The sequence below is a fragment of the Choloepus didactylus genome, chromosome X (genome assembly GCF_015220235.1).
Source record: "Choloepus didactylus isolate mChoDid1 chromosome X, mChoDid1.pri, whole genome shotgun sequence".
NCBI lineage: Eukaryota > Metazoa > Chordata > Mammalia > Pilosa > Megalonychidae > Choloepus > Choloepus didactylus.
In genome coordinates, this window is record NC_051334.1 from 172,655,551 (window position 1) to 172,681,204 (window position 25,654).

At 37.9% G+C, this 25,654-nt stretch overlaps 1 protein-coding gene across 2 annotated transcripts; it reads left to right on the top strand.

Annotated features, from left to right (window-relative positions):
• Positions 1-368: 368 nt before the first annotated feature.
• HTATSF1 (HIV-1 Tat specific factor 1) lies at positions 369-24,686 on the top strand. Of its 2 annotated transcripts, XM_037822278.1 has the most exons (10): positions 369-628; positions 796-1,043; positions 3,806-3,986; positions 4,357-4,404; positions 12,009-12,163; positions 14,039-14,202; positions 15,323-15,422; positions 21,540-21,629; positions 22,542-22,679; positions 23,183-24,352. In XM_037822278.1, exons 2-10 carry the CDS (start codon positions 858-860, stop codon positions 24,350-24,352), a joined length of 2,232 nt encoding a protein of 743 aa, XP_037678206.1. In that variant the 5' UTR covers positions 369-628; positions 796-857. The 2 variants fall into 2 exon arrangements, with proteins under 2 accessions (XP_037678206.1, XP_037678207.1); XM_037822279.1 differs by lacking the exon at positions 369-628 and having other exon boundaries at positions 858-1,043; positions 23,183-24,686.
• The last annotated feature ends 968 nt before the right edge of the window (positions 24,687-25,654 follow it).

Below are 25,654 nucleotides of genomic sequence, written 5' to 3' on the forward strand. Positions count from 1 at the left end.
AGTAGGCGCCTAGGCTGGGGAAATAATAAGTAAAAAGACATTGCTCCTGCGCAGGGGAAGGGCCTCTGGGCAAAGGGGATGCGATTTTTTTCCCAGTGCGAAAGAGACTGGTCCTGCCCGCCCCGCCCACTCTCCCAAGATGGCGGCCGCCTGGAAACCCGCCCCTGCGCCCACCAAGGAGGAATATTCCCACGCCTTCGGGCTAACGCCGGGTCGACCCACCCGAACCCGCTGGGCCCGGAGACTCCGAGGTGCAGCGGGAACCCCGAGCGCGGCCCCACCCGGAAACAGGCCCAATAAGCGTCCACAGACGGGCGCGCTCCCTGGCGCCCCGCCCCCCGCGCCTCGGACCCCACGCCGCGCCCGCACGCCCGCGCGTCGGCGCATTTGGACGCTGCTGTGGGCGTGTCGGCGCGAGCCGCGACGTCGCGACGCGTCCACAATGGCGACTGCGTCAGCCTGAGCGGGGTTCCGCTTTGAAGCAGATTTCCTGACGTTGCCACGGGAGCCGCAGTTGCCTCCGTCCAGCTCAGCGGCTGCAGCGGCGGCAGCGGTGGCGGCGGCGCGCGGGCGCTCCCGCCGCGCTCTGGACAGAGCCTCGGCGCCGAAGCCAGGCGGAGCGAACCAGGTGGGCGGCGGCGCGGCCGAGCTGGGAGCATCAGCGCGCGCGGGCTGGAGGCCGGGCATAGCTGGGGGCGGTGCGGCCACCTAGGGGGCACCCGCCTCCCGGGGGCTGCTGGGTCTGGGGGCGGGGTGTGGCGGCCGGCGGACCTCTCTTTATCTGCTCCCCTCTAGCGTCATCTCGCTTCGAGGCCTCTTCGCTTGCTTGGACCCTGCCCCGAGGCTAGGTAGGAAACATGAGCGGCAACAACTTGGATGGGAACGATGAGTTTGATGAGCAGTTGCGAATGCAAGAATTGTACGGGGGCACCAAGGACGGCGGCGCCCGGGAAGATCCTGGCGAAGAAACTGAGGCTTTTGAGCAGCAGCCGGCCGACACCCCCTACGAGTGGGATCTGGACAAGAAGGCTTGGTTCCCCAAGGTAAGAGAGTGGCTTGGGCGACACTGCATAGTGGGCCCGCCTGGCCAGCCTTGCGGGACACTCCTTTTACATTTTCTTTGATGAGGACTTGGATTGTAGCCCCCGTGGATAGTGACGTTTCTTTTTGTCGTTGTCTATTGCAGAACCGATGTGTAAAGGAACATAAATCTTTAGGGAAATGTCTCAAATGTAATTAAGTCTCTTCTCTGCCGTATTAATTTTATCTGTGAAGATCGTAGTTGGTTGTTATATTTGGTGACTGCTTTTTATTGCAAAGAGGAAAAATACCAAGAACAGATATAGTAGTTGTTAATCTCAGGTTGCTAATTCCACTTATCCTGGGAATTCACATTTTTAGTTTATGTACCATGCGCAAAATGCAGCTTTGTGATTAAAAAAAAAAAGGTAGCCGTTTATGTATCCGTACATAAAGATTGAACTTTGCCTGCACCGCTCTTTTCTTTCCTACTAAATTTTTTTCCTTGGTTTGAACTCTATAACCACATGTAACCACAGGATTATGACTAGAGATGCACAAAATATGTATGGTAAAGATCTGTCTATATTTATTTGGAGTACTTGGAAATTGTTAGGTATTTTATTTCAACCTGGAAAAAAAATAACTAGTCTTAAACTTAGTTCTATAAGCATGGCGGTAAAAGTACTCTTAATCTAAGTCTCGTATGGGTGAAAAAAAAAGAAGTCTAATAGCACAGCAACTGGCAAGCCAATAAAAAAAAACATGTCTCCATTGTGTAACTTGACTGTTATTTAATAAACTCTATTTCAACTTTTTTTTTTCCATTTTGTATTTGTGTTTATATGCCCATCCCTTCCAATTGTTAACATTTACTTTTTCACTTCTATACTGGTAGTACGGGCTTCAGTGCAAATTTCAGCCTTCGAGTACTTTTAACAGAAGTCTGATAATGGATTCATTTGTGACTCTATCTTTGATATTTTAGGCTGTGAAACCCGTACCTCTTCAAATTTTGAGTTTTAAATTTTCCCCATTCCTACGTGTGCCTAACATTGACTGGTATGAAGATGTAACTACATTTCTTTCATTGTGCTTTTTTCTTCCCTAAAAGCCAGGTAGATAGATGTGAGTTGGGTTTGTCCTTAACTTGTTCTGATGCTAAATGATAATGTGATTTAATTAGTGATAGTTAAAATGAGCATTTAGTTTTACAGTTGTTAGCTCCATTTTCTATTTACTGAACCAGGATTCCAGTCTGTGTGCTCTCTGCATACAGGTATTTAAATACTTAGGATTCACATATATTTGTGTATCTTTACAGTAAAAGATAAATTAACTCTGTGGTTAGATTATTTATTGATTGATTTTTTATTTTTAATGCAGTTTTGTTGAGATATATTCACACAACATAGAAACCATCCAAAGTATACAATAACTGGTTCATAGTATCATCACATGGTTTTGCATACAGCCGCATGATCAAATTTAGAACACTTTCATTACTCCAGAAAAGATTAAAAAAGGAAACCCTAATCATCTCATACTCTTTATCCTCCCATATTATTGACCCATAGTGTTGGTGTGGTACCTTTGTTATTGTTGATGAAAGAGTGTTAAAATTTTACTGTTAACTATAGTAGGTAGTTTGCAATAGGTTCATTTTCCCCCATATATCCCTCTATAATTAACTCTCTATAATAGTGTCGCATGTCTTTTTCTAGTTCATTAAAGAAGTTTTTTTTATATTTGTACAGTTAATCACGAACATTGTCTACCACACGATTCATTGTGTTAGACATTCCCATGTTTTAACCTACAGCTTTCTGTCTGGTGACATACATGACTTTAAACTTCTCCTTTCCACCACATTCACATGCCATTCAGCCTTGTTATTCTCACAATAACGTGCTCCCATCACCTCTGTCCATTTCCAAATGTTTAAGTTCACCCTAGTTAAACATTCTGTACATGCTGAGCAACCGCTCCCCATTCTTTAGCTTCCTTCTATATCCTGGTAACTTATATTCTATATTTTATGTCTGTGAGTTTACATATTAGTGTTAGTTCATATCCGTGAGATCATACAATATTTGTCCTTTTGTGTCTGACTTATTTCACTTAACATAATGTCCTCAGGGTTCATGCATGTTGTCACATGCTTCAGGACTTCATTCCTCCTTATTGCTGAATAATATTCCATCGTATGTGTATATACCACATTTTTTTATCCATTCATCTGTTGATGGACACTTGGGTTGTTTCCATCTTTTGACAATTGTGAATAATGCCACTGTGAGTATTGGTGTGCAGATGTCTTTGCATACCTGCTTTCAGATCTTCTGGGTATATCCCAAGTAGTGGGATTGCTGGGTCTTAAGGCAACTCTGTACTTAGCTTCCTGAGGAACCACCAATTATTGATTTTTATTCTGTTTTGTTGTTATCTGGTACTTCATTATTTGTACTTGTAGCTTTGTTAAAGTAGAGGTAGTAATTTATAAATGAAACAACTATAAAAGGTACCAACTTTGCTTAAAAGTGCCTTAATAGTATCTCAGATATTTGTTTTGCTAATCCAAGAGCCCATGTCTTATTTGTTTATCATTTTATGCATAGTTTTCTATATAAGGTGACAAATCTTGCATTTATACTTTAAGTGCCACAGAAACACCTCCATGTTAAATTGTATAACTGAATATACAGTGATTTAACACAGTTTAAACTTTGTACGGGAGGAAGTAATTTTGCATTTCTTATGTGTGTGTGCTGAATTTCTTGTTTAGATCACTGAAGATTTCATTGCTACATATCAGGCCAATTACGGCTTCTCTAATAATGGCGCCTCTAGCTCTACTGCAAATGTACAAGATGTGAATGCTAGGACTGTAGAGGAACCTTCACCAAAAAAAGCCCCTGAACCCACTGATCCCAAAAAGAGGGGAGAAAAAAGAAAAGCCGATTCAGGCAAGTAGTTCTAGCTTGCAAAAAACATGAGTTTAAATATAAAAATGTGTGTGTGAGTGCGTGTATATATTGTTAATTTTTTGGAGAATTGTAGTAGCTTCAAAGGAATAAGATGAGTTGTTTTTTTAAGTTAGTGTCATGATCATAAAGAACCAAGAGAAACTAGACATCTTTCTTTGAGACAGGCCTCTGAAACTAATCTGTCAAAAGGTTCAAATGCTTTGAAAGCTGGGCAGTGTTTTCAGTTAGTTTGTCTTGTTCTAAGGTGAGAAAGTTTCTGGGAGTTTCAAGAAATTGCCACATTGTCAAGATTTCATAATGTGACTGTCTTTTATTACATATGTTTTATTTATTTCATTTTGTTTTTCAGGATGGTTTCATGTTGAAGAAGACAGAAATACAAATGTATATGTATCTGGTATGTATACCTTTTTAAACAAATGTAGGGTAGAAAATATTTGATTAGAGATTTTTCACAAAGCAATTTTTAGTTTTCAGTTTTCCTGAAGTCCATTTTTTATTATCGTGTCATTATTTTTTGTTCAGCTGTGTACATTAGTAAGTAATTGATTGTTGTTTATTGCAGAATAAAGTTTATGAAATTTTGCATGCCATCCTTTTTGCCTGTTTTAGTTAACAGTTTGCCCCTTCAGATTCAGTGATAAGAGGCTATGCAAAGCATGATTTTAATATATATTTGAATACGGGAAAATCTGAAATTTACTCAGTTCTATAGATGTGAGGTTTTTTTTTTTTTGGCTCCAACCAGAGCAGCTCCATCTTTATTTGCTTTCCATTTGGGCAAGATTTTCATTCAACAAGAGTTCTTCATCTTTACCAAAAAAAAAAAAAAAAAACATTTGAAAACAATTAGTTTAGATCATCTTTGACATTTCCTTCAGTCCTAGTAACTTATGATCTGGGTATTTTTTTTTTTTTTTTTAATCTTCATTTTATTGAGATATATTCACATACCACGCAGTCATACAAAACAAATCGTACTTTCGATTGTTTACAGTACCATTACATGGTTGTACATTCATCACCTAAATCAATCCCTGACACCTTCATTAGCACACACACAAAAATATCAAGAATAATAATTAGAGTGAAAAAGAGCAATTGAAGTAAAAAAGAACACTGGGTACCTTTGTCTGTTTGTTTCCTTCCCCTATTTTTCTACTCATCGATCCATAAACTAGACAAAGTGGAGTGTGGTCCTTATGGCTTTCCCAATCCCCTTGTCACCCCTCATAAGCTACATTTTTATACAACTGTCTTCGAGATTCATGGGTTCTGGGTTGTAGTTTGATAGTTTCAGGTATCCACCACCAGCTACCCCAATTCTTTGGAACCTAAAAAGGGTTGTCTAAAGTGTGCGTAAGAGTGCCCACCAGAGTGACCTCTCGGCTCCTTTTGGAATCTCTGTGCCACTGAAGCTTATTTCATTTCCTTTCATATCCCCCTTTTGGTCAAGAAGATGTTCTCCGTCCCACGATGCCGGGTCTACATTCCTCCCCGGGAGTCATATTCCATGTTGCCAGGGAGATTCATTCCCCTGGGTGTCTGATCCCACGTAGGGGGGAGGGCAGTGATTTCACCTTTCAAGTTGGCTTAGCCAGAGAGAGAGGGCCACATCTGAGCAACAAAGAGGCATTCGGGAGGAGGCTCTTAGGCACAACCATAGGGAGGCCTAGCCTCTCCTTTGCAGCAACCGTCTTCCCAAGGGTAAAACTTATGGTACAGGGCTCAACCCATCAAACCACCAGTCCCCTATGTCTGTGGTCACGTTAGCAACCATGGAGGTGGGGTAGGCCAATACCCCTGCATTCTCCACAGGCTCCTCAAGGGGGCACTACATCTTTTTTTTTCCTTGTTTTTCTTTTTTTTTTTTTTAACTTTCCCTTTTTTAAATCAACTGTATGAAAAAAAAGTTAAAAAGAAAACAAACATACAATAAAAGAACATTTCAAAGAGACCATAACAAGGGAGTAAGAAAAAGACAACTAACCTAAGATAACTACTTTACTTCCAACATGTTCCTACTTTACCCCAAGACAGTTACCTAATATAGCAACATTTCTGTGAACTTGTTCCTACTATATCCATCAGAAATTAACAGACCATAGTCATTCCTGGTCATCCCCAGAACGTTAAATAGCTTATCTGTTCTTCTTGGATTATTGTTCCCCTTTCCTTAATTGCTCTCTATTGCTAGTTCCCCTACATTCTACATTATAAACCATTTGTTTTACATTTTTCAAAGTTCACATTAGTGGTAGCATATAATATTTCTCTTTTTGTGCCTGGCTTATTTCGCTCAGCATTATGTCTTCAAGGTTCATCCATGTTGTCATATGTTTCACGAGATCGTTCCTTCTTACTGCCGCGTAGTATTCCATCGTGTGTATATACCACATTTTATTTATCCACTCATCTGTTGAAGGACATTTGGGTTGTTTCCATCTTTTGGCAATTGTGAATAATGCTGCTATGAACATTGGCGTGCAGATATCTGTTCGTGTCACTGCTTTCCGACCTTCCGGGTATATACCGAGAAGTGCAATCGCTGGATCGAATGGTAACTCTATATCTAGTTTTCTAAGGAACTGCCAGACTGACTTCCAGAGTGGCTGAACCATTATACAGTCCCACCAACAATGAATAAGAGTTCCAATTTCTCCACATCCCCTCCAGCATTTGTAGTTTCCTGTTTGTTTAATGGCAGCCATTCTAACCAGTGTTAGATGGTATCTCATTGTGGTCTTAATTTGCATCTCTCTAATAGCTAGTGAAGCTGAACATTTTTTCATGTGTTTCTTGGCCATTTGTATTTGCTCTTCAGAGAACTGTCTTTTCATATCTTTTGGCCATTTTATAATTGGGCTGTCTGTACTATTGTCATTGAGTTGTAGGATTTCTTTATATATGCAAGATATCAGTCTTTTGTCAGATACATGGTTTCCAAAAATTTTTTCCCATTGAGTTGGCTGCCTCTTTACCTTTTTGAGAAATTCCTTTGAGGTGCAGAAACTTCTAAGCTTGAGGAGTTCCCATTTATCTATTTTCTCTTTTGTTGCTTGTGCTTTGGGTGTAAAGTCTAGGAAGTGGCCGCCTAATACAAGGTCTTGAAGATGTTTTCCTACATTATCTTCTAGGAGTTTTATGGTACTTTCTTTTATATTGAGATCTTTGGTCCATTTTGAGTTAATTTTTGTGTAGGGGGTGAGGTAGGGGTCCTCTTTCATTCTTTTGGATATGGATATCCAACTCTCCCAGCCCCATTTGTTGAAAAGACCATTATGACTCAGTTCAGTGACTTTGGGGGCCTTATCAAAGATCAGTCGGCCATAGATCTGAGGGTCTATCTCTGAATTCTCAATTCGATTCCATTGATCTATATGTCTATCTTTGTGCCAGTACCATGCTGTTTTGGCAACTGTGGCTTTATAATAAGCTTCAAAGTCAGGGAGTGTAAGTCCTCCCACTTCGTTTTTCTTTTTTAGAGTGTCTTTAGCAATTTGAGGCATCTTCCCTTTCCAAATAAATTTGATAACTAGCTTTTCCAAGTCTGTAAAGTAGGTTGTTGGAATTTTGATTGGGATTGCATTGAATCTGTAGATGAGTTTGGGTAGAATTGACATCTTAATGACATTTAGTCTTCCTATCCATGAACATGGAATATTTTTCCATCTTTTAAGGTCCCCTTCTATTTCTTTTAGTAGAGTTATGTAGTTTTCTTTGTATAGGTCTTTTACATCTTTGGTTAAGTTTATTCCTAGGTACTTGATTTTTTTAGTTGCTATTGAAAATGGTATCTTTTTCTTGAGTGTCTCTTCAGTTTGTTCATTTCTAGCATATAGAAACATTACTGACTTATGTGCATTAATCTTGTATCCCGCTACTTTGCTAAATTTGTTGATTAGCTCTAGTAGCTGTATCGTCGATTTCTCAGGGTTTTCTAGATATAAGATCATATCATCTGCAAACAATGACAGTTTTACTTCTTCTTTTCCAATTTGGATGCCTTTTATTTCTTTGTCTTGCCGGATTGCCCTGGCTAGCACTTCCAGCACAATGTTGAATAACAGTGGTGACAGCGGGCATCCTTGTCTTGTTCCTGATCTTAGAGGGAAGGCTTTCAGTCTCTCACCATTGAGTACTATGCTGGCTGTGGGTTTTTCATATATGCTCTTTATCATGTTGAGGAAGTTTCCTTCAATTCCTACCTTTTGAAGTGTTTTTATCAAAAAGGGATGTTGGATTTTGTCAAATGCTTTTTCAGCATCTATTGAGATGATCAATTGATTTTTCCCTTTTGACTTGTTAATGTGTTATAATACATTGATTGATTTTCTTATGTTGAACCATCCTTGCATGCCTGGAATGAACCCCACTTGGTCATGGTGTATGATTTTTTTAATGTGTCTTTGGATTCGATTTGCAAGTATTTTGTTGAGGATTTTTGCATCTATATTCATTAGGGAGATTGGCCGGTAGTTTTCCTTTTTTGTAGCATCTTTGCCTGGTTTTGGTATTAGATTGATGTTAGCTTCATAAAATGAGTTAGGTAGTGTTCCATTTTCTTCAATGTTTTGAAAGAGTTTGAGTAAGATTGGTGTCAGTTCTTTCTGGAAAGTTTGGTAGAATTCCCCTGTGAAGCCATCTGGCCCTGGGCATTTATTTGTGGGAAGATTTTTGATGACTGATTGGATCTCTTTGCTTGTGATGGGTTGGTTGAGGTCTTCTATTTCTTCTCTGGTCAGTCTAGGTTGTTCATATGTTTCCAGGAAATTGTCCATTTCTTCTACATTATCCAGTTTGTTGCCATACAGTTGTTCATAATATCCTCTTATAATTTTTTTAGTTTCTTCAGGATCTGCAGTTATGTCACCTTTTTCATTCATTATTTTGTTTATATGGGTCTTCTCTCTTTTTGATTTTGTCAGTCTAGCTAGGGGCTTGTCAATCTTGTTGATCTTCTCAAAGAACCAACTTTTGGTGATATTTATCCTCTCTATTGTTTTTTTGTTCTCTATGTCATTTATTTCTGCTTTAATCCTTGTTATTTCTTTTCTTCTACTTGGTTTAGGATTGGTTTGCTGTTCATTTTCTAGCTTCTTCAGTTGATCCATTAGTTCTTTGATTTTGGCTCTTTCTTCCTTTTTAATATATGCGTTTAGTGCTATAAATTTCCCCCTTAGCACTGCTTTTGCTGCATCCCATAGGTTTTGGTATGTTGTGTTCTCATTTTCATTCGTCTCTATATATTTAGCAATTTCTCTTGCTATTTCTTCTTTAACCCACTGATTGTTTAGGAGTGTGTTGTTTAACCTCCAGGTATTTGTGAATTTTCTAAGTCTCTGATGGTTATTGACTTCTAATTGTATTCCATTGTGGTCAGAGAATGTGCTTTGAATAATTTCAATCTTTTTAAATTTATTGAGGCTTGTTTTATGTCCCAGCATATGATCTAGTCTGGAGAAAGTTCCATGAGCACTAGAAAAGTATGTGTATCCTGGTGACTTGGGATGTAATGTCCTGTATATGTCTGTTAAATCTAATTCATTTATCAGATTGTTTAGGTTTTCAATTTCCTTATTGGTCTTCTGTCTGGTTGATCTATCTATAGGAGAGAGTGCTGTGTTGAAGTCTCCCACAATTATTGTGGAAACATCAATTGCTTCCTTTAGTTTTGCCAGTGTTTCTCTCATGTATTTTGTGGCACCTTGATTGGGTGCGTAGACATTTACGATTGTTATTTCTTCTTGTTGAATTGCCCCTTTTATTAGTATGTAGTGGCCTTCTTTGTCTCTCAAAACATCCCTGCATTTGAAGTCTATTTTATCTGAGATTAATATTGCTGCACCTGCTTTCTTTTGGCTGTAGCTTGCATGAAATATTTTTTTCCCATCCTTTCACTTTCAGTTTCTTTGTGTCCCTGTGTCTAAGATGAGTCTCTTGTATTCAACATATTGATGGTTCATTTTTTTTGATCCATTCTGCGAATCTATATCTTTTAATTGGGGAGTTTAATCCATTTACATTCAACGTTATAACCGTGAAGGCATTTCTTGAGTCAGCCATCTTATCCTTTGGTTTATGTTTGTCATATTTTTCCCCTCTGTCTATTAATATCCTTTATTGTACCCATACCGAATCTCTTTAGTACTGAACCTTTCTCCAAGTCTCTCTGTCCTTTCTTTGTTTCTCTGTCTGTAGGGCTCCCTTGAGTATCTCCAGTAGGGCAGGTCTCTTGTTAGCAAATTCTCTCAGCATTTGTTTGTCTGTGAAAAATTTAAGCTCTCCCTCAAATTTGAAGGAGAGCTTTGCTGGATAAAGTATTCTTGGCTGGAAATTTTTCTCACTCAGAATTTTAAATATATCGTGCCACTGCCTTCTCACCTCCATGGTGGCTGCTGAGTAGTCACTACTTAATCTTATGCTGTTTCCTTTGTATGTGGTGAATTGCTTTTCTCTTGCTGCTTTCAGAACTTGCTCCTTCTCTTCTGTGTTTGACAGTGTGATCAGTATATGTCTTGGAGTGGGTTTATTTGGATTTATTCTACTTGGAGTTCGCTGAGCATTTATGATTTGTGTATTTATGTTGTTTTGAAGATTTGGGAAGTTTTCCCCAACAATTTCTTTGAATACTCTTCCTAGACCTTTACCCTTTTCTTCCCCTTCTGGGACACCAATGAGTCTTATATTCGGACGTTTCATATTATCTATCATATCCCTGAGGTCCGTTTCGATTTTTTCAATTTTTTTCCCCATTCTTTCTTTTATGCTTTCATTTTCCATTCTGTCATCTTCCAGGTCACTGATTCGTTGTTCAACTTCCTCTAGTCTTGTACTATGAGTGTCCAGAATCTTTTTAATTTGGTCAACAGTTTCTTTAATTTCCGTAAGATCATCCATTTTTTTATTTAGTCTTGCAATGTCTTCTTTATGCTCTTCTAGGGTCTTCTTGATTTCCTTTGTATCCCGTACTATGGTCTCATTGTTCATCTTTAGTTCTTTGAGTAGCTGCTCTAGGTGCTGTGTCTCTTCTGATCTTTTGATTTGGGTGCTTGGGCTTGGGTTATCCATATCGTCTGGTTTTTTCATATGCTTTATAATTTTCTGTTGTTTTTGGCCTCGTGGCATTTGCTGAACTTGATAGGGTTCTTTTAGGATTTGTAGACCAATTGAAGTCCTTATCTCTAATTTATCAGATCTACAGGTTCGTGGAGTACACTTTCTCTAACTAACCAGCAGGTGGCATCCATGAGCCACCTGTTCTCCACAAGCCAGTTCTCCCCTGTCTAGCCTTTTTGGTGAGTGGGGGAGTGAGTCTTGTGGGGTCCAATTGGTGTACTAAGCTTGCGTGTGTAGTTGGTGTTGCCTGCCCTGTATATGGGGCGTGTTTCTGGGCAGTCAGGGAGGGGGGGTGGCCCTAACAATCCAATCTCCCTGGTGATCCTAGAGTTTTAAAGCTGCTGCAATAGTCTAATCCTTCAGTTCAGTCCTGCCACAGTTTGTCTCTGCCACTGACCCACAAGTCCTTGGTATTGGCGTATGGCTCCCGAGACTTGCAAGTGGGCCCCTCTTCCAGGCTGTGCACCCCCGTCCTCTGTTGAGGGATGACTGTGCTATGTCACAGGTGAGTGCCGTCCCCCCAGGGCGGTTCTGGGCTGCTGGGCTGTGTAGGGAGGCTCCCGGTCTGAGATTTCGCTGATCTCAGCAGTTCGACGTGTTCATGAGTGTTGTATGAAGTATGCCCAAAGTCAGATTGCTCTGTGGTGTCCAGTCCACACAGTTCCTGGCTTTCTACCTACTTTCCTGGAGGAGTAACTAAAACATACAGCTCACCAGTCCGCCATCTTGCCCCACCTCCAGATGTGAGTTTTTTGCATACATTTAGAAAATGAAAGTTGCACTCACCTAAGCTGTAGATTTCTAATTGGTAGAATGCTAAGTAACCCTTTCCATATTTGTAGATGCCATTATAAATGTTTTTTATTTTTATCAATCTTACAGGTTTGCCCCCAGACATTACAGTGGATGAATTTATACAGCTCATGTCCAAATTTGGCATTATTATGAGAGATCCTCAGACAGAAGAATTCAAGGTCAAGCTTTACAAAGATAATCAAGGAAATCTTAAAGGAGATGGGCTTTGCTGTTATTTGAAGGTTAGTTATGTTGTCAAATAAGTTTCTCATATCCATTTTTAACTGGTAACTAGATGATAACCAGGACCAAGAACTTTTCAAGGTATGAAGAAAACTGAAATTTCAGATTGGGCCTGTGTCTGTAACACTGGTAAAGTTTGTTCACTTGTTCTTTTGAGAAAATGTGTCAATCAGATCAAAGTATTATATAAGTCATATGACTGAGGTGCTCCTTTTGTCTTAAAAAATCTCACTGTAAAACAGATCTGTTAAGAGTATACGTATAATCAATTCAGAACACATTTTAAAAATCCAAAAAAAAAAAACAGCAACACTTAATGAATTAGACCAGGGATTGGCAAACTCTAGCCTGCCTCCTGCTTGTATAAATAAAGTTTTATTGAAACATAGCCACATATTCATTCACAATTTGTCCGTGGCTGCTTTCATACTTCAACGGCAGACTTGAGTAGTTGCCACACAGACTGAATGGCTCACAAAGCCTACTTACTAACTGCCCTTTTACAAAAAAAGTTTGCTGACCCCTGAGTTAGATGATAAGGGAGATGATACCTTATACTTACTGCTTGTAAATATTTTTGGAATGAGGAAAGAAGAGAGAGTGGCATTAACAGAAATTTGCAGGACTTCATGTGTTCACGGTACCATAAGTCACACAGGGATACCTGTCATCTTAAGAGTATGTGTTATGCATTATTGTGGGGTACAGAAGAATAGGCACAACGATGACATATACTTATGTTTTAGAACATGAAAATAAATAAAGAGTAAAATCAAAATTATAAAACAGTGCAAACACCATGCATGTGTTGCAAGTATACAAATTCCAGTAGGATCAAAAGGGAGTAGGATTAAGCTGTGAGGTTTTGAGGAGACAGAGGTTTTTGACCTCAAACTTAAACATGATGGTAATGGGACATGAACCCGACCAGTTTAGAAAGATAGTTATATAACGTTCAAAGTAAGGAGATTTGAGAGTTTTAAAAGTTCTTCAAAGAATATTAAAAATCTGTGAACAGATTCTTAGCGACTGTGATTGGATTAAAAAAACTTTAAGAAAAAAAGGAGTTTTGAAAAACTTCACGTATTTAATATAGGACTCATAAAAGTGCACATTGATAAACCAGGAAATTGAGTTCAAAAAGAATATAATTAATTGTTCCGGAATCCATGTTTGATGTGAGCAGCTTAGTTCAGTTGTCCTTTTGTGTTCTCCCCAGATCCTCAGAATTTTGACTGTTTGCGTAGAGCTTACAACTGCCCCCTGTGTATAGGAATAAGAATCCACAAATATATTTAATGTACAAGTTGTCAAATAATCATCCTCTACCCCTCAGTTTATTATACACCTAGATTTTGGTTGATAAAAAAAAATTAAAGACCGGCTATGCTGTTCTCAGTTCCTTAAGTCATCCTGTCTTTTAAATAGGGGCATTATAGAATTTTTAGACTGGAACAGACCTCAGAAGTCCCGTATATCTAATCACCTCATTCTGTAGATGAGGAAATTGAGTATCTAAGAGACAAAGTTACTTTTCCAATAATACAATTTATTGAACACCTGCTGTGTGCCAGTCACTATCATTTACATGCATTATTTCATTTAATCCCCTCAAGAACCCTGTGATGAGGGCTTTTCTGGTTGTATTTTATAGTCCCATTGGGGCCAAGCTTAAATAACTTGCGCAAGTTTGCATAGCTGATTAGGGATACTGTTTCTGCAACACAGGTTTCCTGATACTTATTCTACCAAAACGACCGAAGAAGGTGGTTATATTTAAATCTTTATTGTATGTATAGTCCTCATTCATCTAAAAATCTCCTGAAGTTTCATTGCAGTGTGACTTAACTGTATTTTGTTGTACTTTTATAAAGAGGGAATCTGTGGATCTTGCATTAGAACTTTTGGATGAAGATGAAATTAGAGGCTACAAATTACATGTCGAGGTGGCCAAGTTTCAACTGAAGGGAGAATATGACGCCTCAAAAAAGAAGAAGAAATGCAAAGACTACAAGAAGAAGCTGTCTCTGCAACAAAAGTTTGTATTGTTTTTTTTTTTCCTTTTTAAAAGATTTCATATAAATATCCCAAAAGTGTATATTTGGTACTTGCCACCTGATTTTGTTCCTTCAAATATGCCTACAAATCATTTTAAAAGAATCTCATTAGATCATCAGGAACCTTCAGTAATCTGTACAGTAGAGTGATTTGGCAGCAGTGATGTTTTTCATTTGCTAGGGTGTTTATTTGTAATATAATAGGGGCTCAAATGAGATAAGAGAAACCATCTCTTCGGAAAATGTTGAACATCCGATTAAATAAGATAGATTAATCTTGTATACCAGAGCCATTTATTTATTTTCAGTGTGGATTGTAATTGCCTACAACAGGAGTTAAATTTTTATGTAGGCATTAGAAATTAGAAATGATAGGTTTTGTCACTGTATTTACTATGTAGTTGTATGTAGTATATACGTAATGTAGTCAAGTTTCTGTTAATAATAGGCTTGTGAAGTGAACTTTAAAATATGCTCGTATTAAAAAATTAGCCAAAATGATAAATACTTCTAACACTGATTAAACTCATGATAAAATGATCATAAAAGCATGATAAAATGATCATAAAAGCATCTAGTTTTCATGTTCCAATGTTTTTACTGGAGTATTTAAAAATAGACACCTACAAATTTTATAAACAATATCAGTAAAAGTTAAGATACTAACAAAGTATGAATAATTTTATATATTTCAGTGTGGTTTGCTTTTTTATAACCATTAAATGCCTAAAAACCAATACAATTTAAAAATCTTTTTTGACCTCGAAGTATATCTTCCTAAATAGCCATAAATACTAAGTAATTAGCAGTTTTTTAGGAGTCTCATTGGAATGTTTGTAATCAGACAGCAGTTGCTCTAAAAAAAATATTCTGGGCATTTCACATACTGTGTCCATCTTTCACATGCCCATTATTTTTATTTCAGAAAGTTCTCTGAATGGAGAACGGTGACTAAAATACACATTGTTTTGGAATCAAATAATTGTCATTATTAAATATTCAATAAAGGATTTATATTAACTCATTTTTTTCTCTCTTCAAGTGCCTTCAAAATATGAAACAAAACTTACAGTTTCTTATTATTGCTTTATTGCATTTTAGACAGTTGGATTGGAGACCTGAGAGGAGAGCTGGACCATCACGAATGCGCCATGAGCGAGTTGTCATCATCAAAAATATGTTTCATCCTATGGATTTTGAGGTAGGAAGCTGTATTTTTACTGATAGAAACATCAGTATACTTTCTTTCAAGGAAATTTGAAGCATACCCCTTCCCATCTTTCTCATCTCACATCCTGCATGTCCATGAAGTAGTCAAGGCAGGAAAATGGAGCCAAGAATCAGTCTAAGTTTTCTGATTTCCTTTTGTTTAGCATAGCGTAATGTTCTTTTAATTGTTTCCCAGGTAAGACATTAGTACCCATCCTGTGGCCCCAAACAACAGCTACATGTATGAGAAATTTTTTTAAATTATCATTAAAAGGTTTATGGGAGTTACATGTGGATTTTGAGTGCTGTTCAACAAGGACAGGCCAAGTTTGATGGAAAATAAGAGTTTCACACTTGGCATATGAAAATTTCACTTTGATACTAGAGATTTGATCCTTCTGAAAACCTTAGTTTAATAAAACACAGCACCTGGTATTTAAAGAGTGGGGGTTGTTTTTCAGGACCTAATTTTTATAAGAAGTCTTTAGTGGCTAAGCTTCTAGTTGGACTTGACAATACTTAGTGTCCGTGTAAAGGTCTCAAGAACAGTAGATAAAAGTGAATAAAGGAAGATGAGCTATTAGGTTTAATAAATATTAATTTCCATCAAAGTCCCTTTTGTTGCATTCTGCCTCTATTCCTTATCTCTGTGTTTTGGCATAGGCCAATGTAATCATTAGTGGAAAATTAATTTTTATTCCCTGCTTGGATTCTGAAATTAATGATAGCAAGTTATACATATGATACACATGTTCATAATGTAAAATTCCAGGTTTAGAAATGATGTAGCTACAACCAAAGTCCATTCTTATTCCCTTTGCACTTTTAAATGGTCAAAATGGCAATATGATTTTAGCCCTTACAGAGAAGGCCCCAAAACAGTCTGTTGAGCTCCATCCTAGCTAATAGCAATGTGGGCATCTTTTGAGGCTGTCAGGAAGATACATGTGATTATTAATAAGGTCATTTGATATCTCTTCTGATTAGAAATCCTGAAGAAACTTGAAACATGCAAACTCTTTTAGACTTGCAGTGATAATGAAGTATGTTTACAAAACACACACACTGGGTTGCTTTTTGAAACACTGTCTTTGCCAGATGGGGCTTTAGAAGAAATGTGTAGTTGGATCATGTTATCTAGTCTACTAAATTCAGCCCTTAAATTTCCTATAATTTATTGCCTTTTATCTCCTTGGTAAATAAGTGATTTGTTTATTAGGTGACATTAATTTCTGTGACTCGATGTCCTTGATTCACACATTCCATATTCCTTCTAACACTTTAAAATGAATATAAATGCAAACTTAATTTAAAGCACTTAAAGCAAACTTAATAAATGCAAGTAGAAATCTGTTGTGTAATTACATCTTTTCTTGTTTCTGCCTCCTGCCTTGCTTATTGATATACCTTATTTGAGTGTAGCTATCACCCTGGTCAGGTTTAGCTTCTCTTAGTTTAACAGATATTCTTTCCCCAAAAGCTGCATTTATTCTACCTTGCCCCCAACAAATTCCCACCAGTGAATATTTTGACAGTGAATATTTTACCAAATTCCTGGTAGTTTAAGAAAACCCTTATTTGTTTGGTATAAATTTATTTGGGGGTTATAGAGCCTTTATATTATCCTGTTTTATTTTCCTCAGAATTTATTATCAGAAATAGTTTTGTCTCTATTAGAATGTGAGCTTGAGAGCAAGGACTTTATTTACCTTGTTACAGCTCTATACCCAGTGCCTAGAACTGTGCCTGGCACATAGTAGGCCCTCCACATATATTTACTGAATGAGGAAAAATTGAAAGAATGATTGAATGAAACCCCTGTTACATAGTTGAGTCTTTTCGTTTACTGAGTGGATAAAACATTTTCTCTTTAACGTCTTTGCAAATGAAGGAAAGTTTTCTTTTCAGACACTTATGCCACAAAGTATGGGAGGGTGCTCTGTCCTGGCAGTGATGGGCTTCAGAATTCACAACCAAAGAAATCCTTGATGGTTGTTTTAACTTCCTTGGTTGCTGTGTTGGTTTGAATCCACAAAAGCCGTGTTGTTTTAATCCATTCTTGTGGGGGCAGACCTATTGTGGGTGGGATCTTTTGATTAGGTTATTTCCATGGAGATGTGATCCTGCCCATTCAAGGTGGGTCTTAATTAGTTTACTGGAGTCATTTAGAGGGCTCAGGGAGAGAGAGCTTAGAGCTGACACAGACCCAGTGATGCTTGAGAGAGAAAACACCCAGAGACATTTTGGAGACAGCCATTGAAACCAGAACCAGAAGAGAAGCTAAGAGATGAAATCCAGAGTTTGCCCCAGAGAAGCTAAGAGAGGACCCCCAGACACTTAGAAAGAAATGCCTCAGGAGAAACAAGCAAGGATGCACAGGAGCCGAGAGAGAGAAGCTGAGACAGATGCACAGAGACATTTTGGAGAAAGCCACTGAAACCAGAAGCTAAACCCGGGAAAGAAGGTTCAGCAGAGCCAGCTGTGTGCCTTCCCATGTGACAGAGGTGAACCCTGGACGCCATTGGCCTTTCCTCAGAGAAGGTATCTACCTCTTGATGCCTCAATTTGGACATTTTCATGGCTTTAGAACTGTAAATTTGTGAACTAATAAACCCCCATTGTAAAAGCCAATCCATTTCTCATATATTGCATTTTGGCAGCTTTAGCAAACCAGAACAGCTGCTCTAGCAAATACCACGCAATAGATTGGCTAGTTTTGACGCCTGGAGAAGTCCAAGTCAAGGCATCATCAAGATGATGATTTCTCCCTGAAGACTGTGACACTCTGGTGCTGGCTACTAGAGATCCTTGTTCCTTGGCTCCTCTGTCACATAACAGTGCACATGGTAGCCTCTCTTGTTCTCTACCTTTTCTCCTGGATTCTGTTGACTTTTTGCTTCTTGCTTCCAGTGGCTTTCTCTGTGTGAATCTCATTCTGCTTGTAAAGGACTCCAGTATAGGATTAAAACCCATCCTGATTGAGGTGGGTTAATTAAAGTAACCTCATCGAAAGATCCAGCTCAGAATGGGTTCACACCCACAGGAATGGATTAAGTTTAAGAACATGTTTTTCTGGGGTATTTACAGCTTTCAAACCACCACACTCCACCCTCTTTGGGGTGATCCCAAAAAGACATGTTCTTTCTATATGCAGAGTACATACATTTCAACACAGTATCCCAAGAGCCTTAAGTCATTTCAGAAACAGTGCTTAGTTTGCCCTTCCAACTGGTTTCACATGGTCCAATGAGAGCCTGTCAAGAGGGACTTCAGACAGTCTTGGTTTTTGTTGAGTTTTTCTGTGAGCCTGAACCTCAAAGTGTATCTGTATTAGACCTGTGCTGTCTGATATGGTATGCTGTAGCCACATGTGGTTATTTAATTAAAATTAAATTGCAATCAGATTTCCTCATTTACATGAGCCACATGTGGCTAGTGGCTACCATATTGGATAATGCAGCTATATGGTATTTCCCTCATTGCCGAAACTCCTATCAGATAGCACTGGTATAGACATTATGTAACTTATTACAGAAGTGTTCAACAGAGAAACCTTTCATTGGACATTTTTGGGGAGTTTTTGATTTGACTGAAGGTACCATAGGAACCTAAAGAATGAACATCAGAATTGAGCTTCTTAGTGGAAATAAAATAAAAACTGAATTTGTCAGGTTACCTGGGGCATCAAAAAAAATCAGATTTTGGAGAGTGCAGTATAATTTCATTCCAAGAAGTTGACCAGTGTTAGAAAGCAGCATACCTAAAAATACTTTTTGGTATCAAGGTGGACAGTGAAAATGAAGGATAATATTTTTTTGTAACTTAGGAGGGTCTTCAGTAAGTTGAAACTTTATTTTAAAAAATACATTATCTGGCAAATTTGAACTCCAAGAGATGAGATGCCAAGGCAGGTGCCTCACTGTGTATACTAGATGTGTCCAATAGAAATACAATGTGAGCCACATGTGTAATATAAATTTTCTAGTAGCCACGATGACACATGTAACATGAAACAGGTGAAATTGATTTTAATAATGAATTTTATTTAACCCGATATTGCCAAAATATTATCATTTCAACATGTAATCAATATAAAAAATATTAGTGAGCTATTTTTCATTCTTCTTTTATACTGTTTTATACTAAGTTGTCAAAATCCAGTGTGCATTTTACACTTATAGCATGCCTCAGTTTGGACTAGCCACATTTCAAGTGCTCAGTAGCCATATGTGACCACCACCGTATTGGACAACACAGGTTTAGATTGGAAAGGAAGGATAAATATGGTTTACTTTCTCCAGGAGAAACAAACAAAACACCACCCTGGATAAAAATAAATTATAAGAGTTGATTGTAGTTTCAGTGTAGCAGTCTGGTTTTAGTCTCAGGTTTATTGCAAAGCTTTATCTTTAGAAAATTTCTATGTTTAGCTAGGGGGATTATTAACTTACCTTTAAGCTTCAGGTTAACTATAGCTTTTTTCAAGCTGGCATAGATGAAAATGGAGGTCTGGGAAGACTTTGAATAAGATTTTATGCCCTTGTAGGAAAAGCACTGAGACTTAGGTATAGAAATAAAGGTGGTGGTCCCCAGTGGCATCACATTTAAATGTAAAATTTGTTAAATATTTTGAGATAGTTTTTGTTATTAATGTAATCCTGATTTCCCTTGTTGAATAAAATAGAGGTGTTAAGAACAGTTTATCAAACTCTGGAAAAGCTTTCATTCACTGTTCGTTCTGCGTAAAAGACTGTGTGCTAGGTTCTGTGAGGTACATGAAACTCAGCAAAGCAAGATTCTTGTCCTCTGAAACTACACAATCTAATAGGAGCTAACCAGGCACAAATACTCCCAAAAGCCACCAAATGACTTCACCAAATGACTCAGGTTCCTTTCCCCATTCCTCTTAGGTCTGATAATTCTATACAGATTATAGAATTTGTCTTCTCCAAAGTTAGATTTTATAAGTGGGGAAAATCCAGAGTCCTGCCAGCTATAGTTTTAGAAGCCTCAGATTTGTGCAAATGGATAGAATTGTGTATTTTTGTTTTTCAAACTTCATTTCAATTACTGTCTACTACCATTTGTTTATTTTTGCTTTTTGGAGAGAACTTGAGAGGGGCAAAGCCACTTCTTTGTAGTTTTTTACAGTTCCCTTGTAGCTAGGGAGAAAAACAGAACTGTGATAGATAAATACAAATTTTTTCCAGAAAGTAGAAGTCTACTTCAGTAGAAATTCATAGATAGGATATCCTCGTTTATATTTGTATGTAGTTGAAATTCAAGTTGTAATTGAACTTTTTATAAGCCATTATGAATTGAGACTTGGAGAAAGATTTGTTTGTTGATTCCCACAGGAAATTTTAAATCCTTTTGTTGTGGTAGAGGAGAGTTGTGTGCATCGAGGGGGGCAGTGTCCACCTGAACTCAGGACCAATAGAAGCAGCAGTGCTTGCGTGTTCTTAATATGTTCATGGTTGCAGGAAAGCAACATTTAAGAACGAGTTTTGTGGTGTGCTCAATAACACCTCATTTGTGTGGTTCTGTTGTCATGCGGGAGGAGACAAGATGAACAGGAATCCGAATAGGGAAGGTTTACTCTGTGAGTTAGTTAAGATAGGATCTTGGAAACATGAAAAACACTCTTAGAACACTTAGTCAATGAAAAGGACATACCTATCCATTACAACACAACACACAAAGCAAAGGGCTCTCATAGTACAATCATGGTACCTGTACAGAATATAGGAATAAGCTGGCTCTTTCCTATATGTGCCACTGGACTTCTAAGAGCCTTACAGCTGCCGGTATACGGGATTTCCATTTCCACTTCCCTTCCCTCTCCTTTGCTACTGAGGAATCTTGCTGCTTGCTAATCCTGTCCATTTCCTCCATCTTAAAGCAGGCCAGACCTGTGGTGGTAGCAATAGCCATTGTGGTATAACTTTATTTAACTTTGATTTTTTTTTTCATTTTGTAGACTGCAGACAAACATAACTAATCTTAAACGAAGTCTTTTTTGTCACTTTGTCAGAGCAAGAAAATCGATTCTCAGGATTTATACTTACAGGAGGAGGCAAACCCATTTTAATCATGTGTATTTTTGCAGGATGATCCATTGGTGCTGAATGAGATCAGAGAAGACCTTCGAGTAGAGTGTTCAAAGTTTGGACAAATTAAGAAACTCCTTCTCTTTGATGTAAGTTCAAAGATGGATGAATTAATCCTAAAGCATTCATTCTTCCAGTCTAATAAGTTATTATGAGATGTCAGTATGTCCCTAAATTTTAGATTAATGTTTTTATGTAGTAGGTCTGCTAGCTAGTGGTAATCATCTGTTGGTAGTAATTAGATGAACATAGATTACAAGTCAAGGCTTTGATAGAGTTGGCATGCCTTGAAATTTTCCTTTATTGTCACTGTAGAGCAGATGATCAGGTGATAGAAATTATAAGAAAGATATTTTACCCTTATACTGACACCTTGTGGCTCCCTATTTGTCCATATTTCCCCTCTTTGTGAATTGTTCCCCTCCTCCATATTTTTAGAAGAATAATCGGGAAAAATATTCTCCTGAATATTCTCCTCATTCTTTTTTTACTTCTAAAATTGACACATCATAATTACAAGAGCCAATATTTTTGACTGTGTACTATTAGCTGTGTTGTGTGTTACTGCATTTAATTCCTCACAATCCTTTGAGGTAGGTAGGTACTATTATACCCATCTTACAGATGAGGATACTGAAACGTTAGAGATCAAGTACCTTGCCCAAGGTTATCCACCTGGTAAGTGCCAGAGCCAGAATTTAATTTCAGGGCTATCTGACTTCAGAGTCTACACTCTTTAACTATTATCCTTTTCTGCCCTTGTTAGAGAATGTTGTCAGCAGAAACATTTTCGTGGACATTGTGCTTGGTTCTTGTTAGACAAGATTAAGTTAAGCAGATAGCTGCGGGTCAATGCCTGGGGTGAACAGGAGGAAAGACTTCATACATAAATTCTTCTAACTCACATTAATAGAATGAACACTATTACTTACCTACTTTTTAAAATGCATGTTTTATTTTTAATCTTCTCGCTTATTCCTTTTTCTTCCTTGTCTTTCTAGAGGCATCCAGATGGTGTGGCCTCTGTGTCCTTCAGGAATCCAGAGGAAGCTGATTATTGTATTCAAACCCTTGATGGAAGGTGGTTTGGTGGCCGTCAAATCACTGCCCAAGCGTGGGATGGGACTACAGATTATCAGGTAAATCCTGTAACTGTCAAGGGCATATGAATTGTTTCATTACCAGGGAATAGTGATTAACCATCATTCAGATTAAGTTTTGGGTTCTGTTTAATCTGTTTAATGTAACAATACTTATTTTAAATCATACTTGTCATTCAGAGGATAGAAAGAAAAATGTTTCAGTCCTTCAATTGATAAGTCTAATATTTTGCTCAGAATAGTGATAAGAAAAGAACTTAATGAACCAAAATATTTTTCCTTGTAATGTACAGAGTTCAAGTACTAACTTTTTAAGAAATGAGACATCTGCCGAACTTATTTAAGGTTGACTTTAGTAAATCAAGATGTAAAGCTGATTTTTGAATCGTCATCATGTTTGAAAGATGGAGAATGGCTTTGATTTCCTTAAAAGAGATGCCTTATAAAATCAGGATATTATCCTCAGTATTAGAAATGCTCAGAAAAGTTGTTACTTCTTTTTGCCAAAACTTATTTTAATGGCTGTTTTCATTTATGCACAGGTGGAAGAGACCTCAAGAGAAAGGGAGGAAAGGCTGAGAGGATGGGAGAATTTCCTCAACACTCCCGAGCCCAACAGGGGCTTTTGGCGTTCAGATTCCGTTTCTGCTTCAGAAAGAGCAGGGCCTTCTAGAGTAAGGCATTTTTCAGAGCACCCTAGCACATCTAGAATGAATGCTCAAGAAGCTGCAAATGAAATGGCAGTTGAAGAAGCTGTAGATGAAAAGAAGTTTGAAAAAACTGAAGATGGGGGAGAATGTGAAGAAAGTGCTTCTGAAAAAGATGCTAAAGAAGGTGGCTCTGAAAAAGAGCCTGAAGAATGCTGCCCTGAAAGAGAGTCTGAGGAAGGCTGCTCCGAAAGAGAGTCTGGGGAAGGCTGCCCTGAAAGGGAGTCTGAAGAAGGCAGTCCTAAAAAGAAGTCCAAAGAGAATGGCCGTGAAAGAGAAGCTAACAGGAAGAGACCCAAAAAGGATTATGAAGAGAACGGTCTTGAAAAAGAATCTGATGAAGATGACCCTGAAAAGGAGTCTGAAGAGGAGGGTGGCCTTCAGAAGGAGTCTGAAGATGACTTGGAAAGAGACTCTGAAGAAAACTGCTCTGAAAAACAGTTTGAAGACGGCTCTGAAAAAGAATTTGAAGAAAATGGTCTTGAGAAAGAATTTGATGGGGATGACTCTGAAAAAGAGTTTAATGAAAATGTTCTTGAAAAAGAATTAGAAGAAAATGACTCTGAAAAATCAGAATTTGAAGATGATGGCTCTGAAAAAGTGTTAGATGAGGAAGGCTCTGAGAGAGAGTTTGAAGAGTCGTATGAAAAGGAAGAAGAGGAAGAAACTTACGAAAAAGTGTTCGATGATGAGTCAGATGACAAAAACGATGAAGATGCAGATGAAAAAGGGCTTGAAGATGCTGATGAGAAGGAGGAGGAAGATGATGCAGATGAAAAGCTGTTTGAAGATTCAGATGAAAAGGAAGATGAAGATGCAGATGAAAAGTTGTTCGAAGATGACAATTCCAATGAGAAGTTGTTTGATGAGGATTCTAGTGAGAAGTTGTTTGATGAGTCTGATGAGAAGGAGACTATGGGTAGTTTGGGAAATGTTAAGGAAGAAGGGCCCCTGTCCACAGACAGCAGCTTTGTCCTAAGTAGTGATGACGACGATGATATTTAATCCCTTAAACTTGCTTTTTAGGGAGATTCCTCTATCTGCACTTGCCTATGCTTCAGGGTAATTACTAGTAGTGTAATATGAACATGTGCATAGTGGTAGGATGCCATGAGATGAATGCATCAGAGTTTTCATTGTTACATGTACTTATTGATTTTTAAATATCTATTAATTGGCTGTTCAGTTAAAACTTCATAGTCATAGTGCAAGTAAACTGGAGACTTCTCCTTTTGTCAGATTTGTTAAATGCATGCAGAATAATATTTTTAAAAGTATTCTGACTGAAGTTTGTGATATTCAAAAATAAAATAAATTGCTAATATGCAGAAACTGAAAAGTAGACTTGAGTTGAATTCCATTTGAAATTCATTCTATTGTTCTATTCATACTAAAGTTTGGTTTTTCTAAGGACTTGAAAATCCCTGAGGAGTCTCCTTGCTTCCAGCTTATGTTATCATTTAGGTCCCGATTTCTCCTCTCTAAGCCAGAACATGTTCCTAAACTTATAAAGTAAATAACACTTTGGAGTTTTTCCCTGCCAAATTCTTGTAAGCTACTTTTGTTTTCTATCCTCTTTCAATTAAAATTGGTCCTTAGATGTACAAAAGTGAACTTCCTGAGGTCCACAGCTTCCATTGTTTTTGAAAATGCGGAGATGGAGATGAGAATTCTACCATGTATTGTTTCTTAGCCTTTTGGGTTCTCTTTAGAATGTGATTAATTCTCCCCAGAAAAATGTACACATACAGCACAACTTCTTGTATACTTTAGGAGATTCATGGGTCCCTTAAAGTTTAAGAACTTCGTCTGTAGTGCATACTTCAGGTTTTTGGTTTTTACAGTCATCATGCCTAGTACAGTGCTAAGTTGTGTAGTCCAAGTAAAATTTGGGGTCTTTTCTTGATTGTGCTTTCCAAAGTCTGTACTGGCGAGTTTACTTCTAATGTAGAGTTATGTATTAAAAGTATTAAACTGTATTGGTGCTTTTTCATTATAGTATCTGTAAATGTCATCATTACCCCCCATTGGACAGAAGAGTTCCTATGCTTAAAGCCAGTTTTCGTTCTGAGAATTTTTTGGTTAATCTCCGATTTCTTAAAACCTTCATGATTTTCACCAAAGATAAATAAGTAAAAGAGATGAAGAAAGGCACATAAAGAAAAATTGCAAACCAATAGCGTTCCCTTTAAGGATAAGCCAGAAGCATTTAAACACTTGAATTTATTGGAGAATTGGTTTTCTAAAAGAAAGGAAAAGAAGGCTTACCTTCCCTGCACACATATGTTGGGACAGGTAACTCTACAA